General features: G+C 47.7%; 1 protein-coding gene across 1 annotated transcript in view; it reads left to right on the forward strand.

Moving 5' to 3' along the window:
• Positions 1-681: 681 nt before the first annotated feature.
• LOC101857335 (alpha-1,3-mannosyl-glycoprotein 4-beta-N-acetylglucosaminyltransferase A) overlaps positions 682-1684 on the forward strand; it is a gene marked incomplete at its 5' end in the record, with an annotated part of 45254 nt that continues 44251 nt past the window's right edge. The window contains 1 exon segment of the mRNA XM_013082442.1: positions 682-865. Coding sequence (XP_012937896.1) covers positions 682-865 — 184 coding nt within the window.

Here is a 1684-nt window from a genome sequence, read left to right on the forward strand (position 1 = left end):
GTCGGTGGCATAGTGGTTAGGCTCTCAGGCTCGAAACCGTAAGGTCGTGGGTTCGAATCCCGTCAGGGACCCGACGTTTTGTCCTTGGGAAAGGTATTTAACTCGAATTTCCCTTACTTCACCCAGATAGGAATGGGTACCCAGCTATAGACAGCAAAGATCTTGTCAGCTGCTTGCACTGTATGCTTCCCTGGAAGCTGAGAATGTTTCAGAGTTTTCTATGGTCTGCAGGGGTAATAATATAGCGTAAAGCGCATAGAGCCTGCTGTTGAGCGGGGTTATGCGCTATACAGATGCCATTTGTTATTATTATTGTTGTTTTTGTTGTTGTTGTTGTTGTTATCATCATCGCCATCAATCATCATTATTAACGTGGGTGCTTCGCGGGTGCTTTGGTGTGGTTTGCTCCTTCTCTCTTATCAAATATCTATCGTCCTGATCTCCCGTCCCCCCCCCCCTTTTTGTGTCTGTTACTCTCTTGTAACACTTCTAATCTTCGGCACTTGTATGACCTCATTGTGTTGCGAGCGCCGTAAAACTCTTACTAAAACTAAAGCGCGATCATTATGATGGCCTTTTACAATGCGAACCACGTAAAATCGTTTACCAAACCAACCTGACCTCTGACCTGTGCTCCTTGACCTCAAACCTCTAACCTGTGACCTTTGCCCTCTCCCCCAGGTGGCGCCAGCATCCCCATGGAGGACCCTGCCCTTGAGCATGAGCTGTTGGAGCTACAGGAGAGACTGCGCAAGTCGGAGAACCAGAACCGTCTGAGGGAGGACGAGTTGTACGCTCTGTTGTCGCATATGAGGGGCAACTCTAGTGGTGGGGCGCTTATCTCACGGGGCAATGTGTCCACTCGGTGAGTACATGAGAGAGAGAGAGAGAGAGAGAGAGAGAGAGAGAGAGAGAGAGAGAGAGAGAGTGTGTGTTATACGCCCTTCTGTCTCACGGGGTATATCGGGAATGTTTCTAGTCTTTGAGTTTGCTGTTGTTTTGTTTCCTTAATGGGACTGGTGGACTCCGCGAAGAAATGGTCGCGTTTTGAGGACAAGCGGGCTAACCCAGATTTCAGGAGTTTCCAGAAATCTTGACCTACACCAAAAGTAGGCATTGCCCTACCTATAAGAGAAGTTTGGTTTCAATGGTGTGTATATTTGTTTGGTTATAGAGAAAACTCTCCTTGTCTTTTAAAGAAACTGAACAAAGGTCCAAAAATTTTACCATCCATTTTCTCAGAACATAATTTTTCGGGATAGCCCCCTTGTGCTTAAAAGCGACCAAATCTTTGAGCGAGAGCGATGCTCTTTTTCGGCTCCGTTGTCATTATACTCAGAGGCACCTCCACTCGTCCAAATAACTCCGTTCGAGTTGCCATTGTTCCTGGACACTCAAACATATTATGTTTGACATTCTCCTTTACATGGCCGCATCTTCGGTAACGTATATTGAGCTCTTCATTCACAAAGTTCTGATACCATCTCAAGCTCCAATAATGGTCCGACCGCAGTCTCGCTATCTCAGACTGTTGTTGTTGTTGCTGCTGCTACTTCTGCTGCCGATGGTGGTGGTGTGTGTTCGAGGGAAAGGGAGGGGGGAGGAGGGGGGTGCTTGGAAAAATTCTATAACGGCATAGCCCCCCCACCCCCACCCCCACCGTCCCAACTCTCCACCCTTATCA

The sequence above is a fragment of the Aplysia californica genome, unplaced genomic scaffold (genome assembly GCF_000002075.1).
Source record: "Aplysia californica isolate F4 #8 unplaced genomic scaffold, AplCal3.0 scaffold00174, whole genome shotgun sequence".
Lineage (NCBI taxonomy): Eukaryota > Metazoa > Mollusca > Gastropoda > Aplysiida > Aplysiidae > Aplysia > Aplysia californica.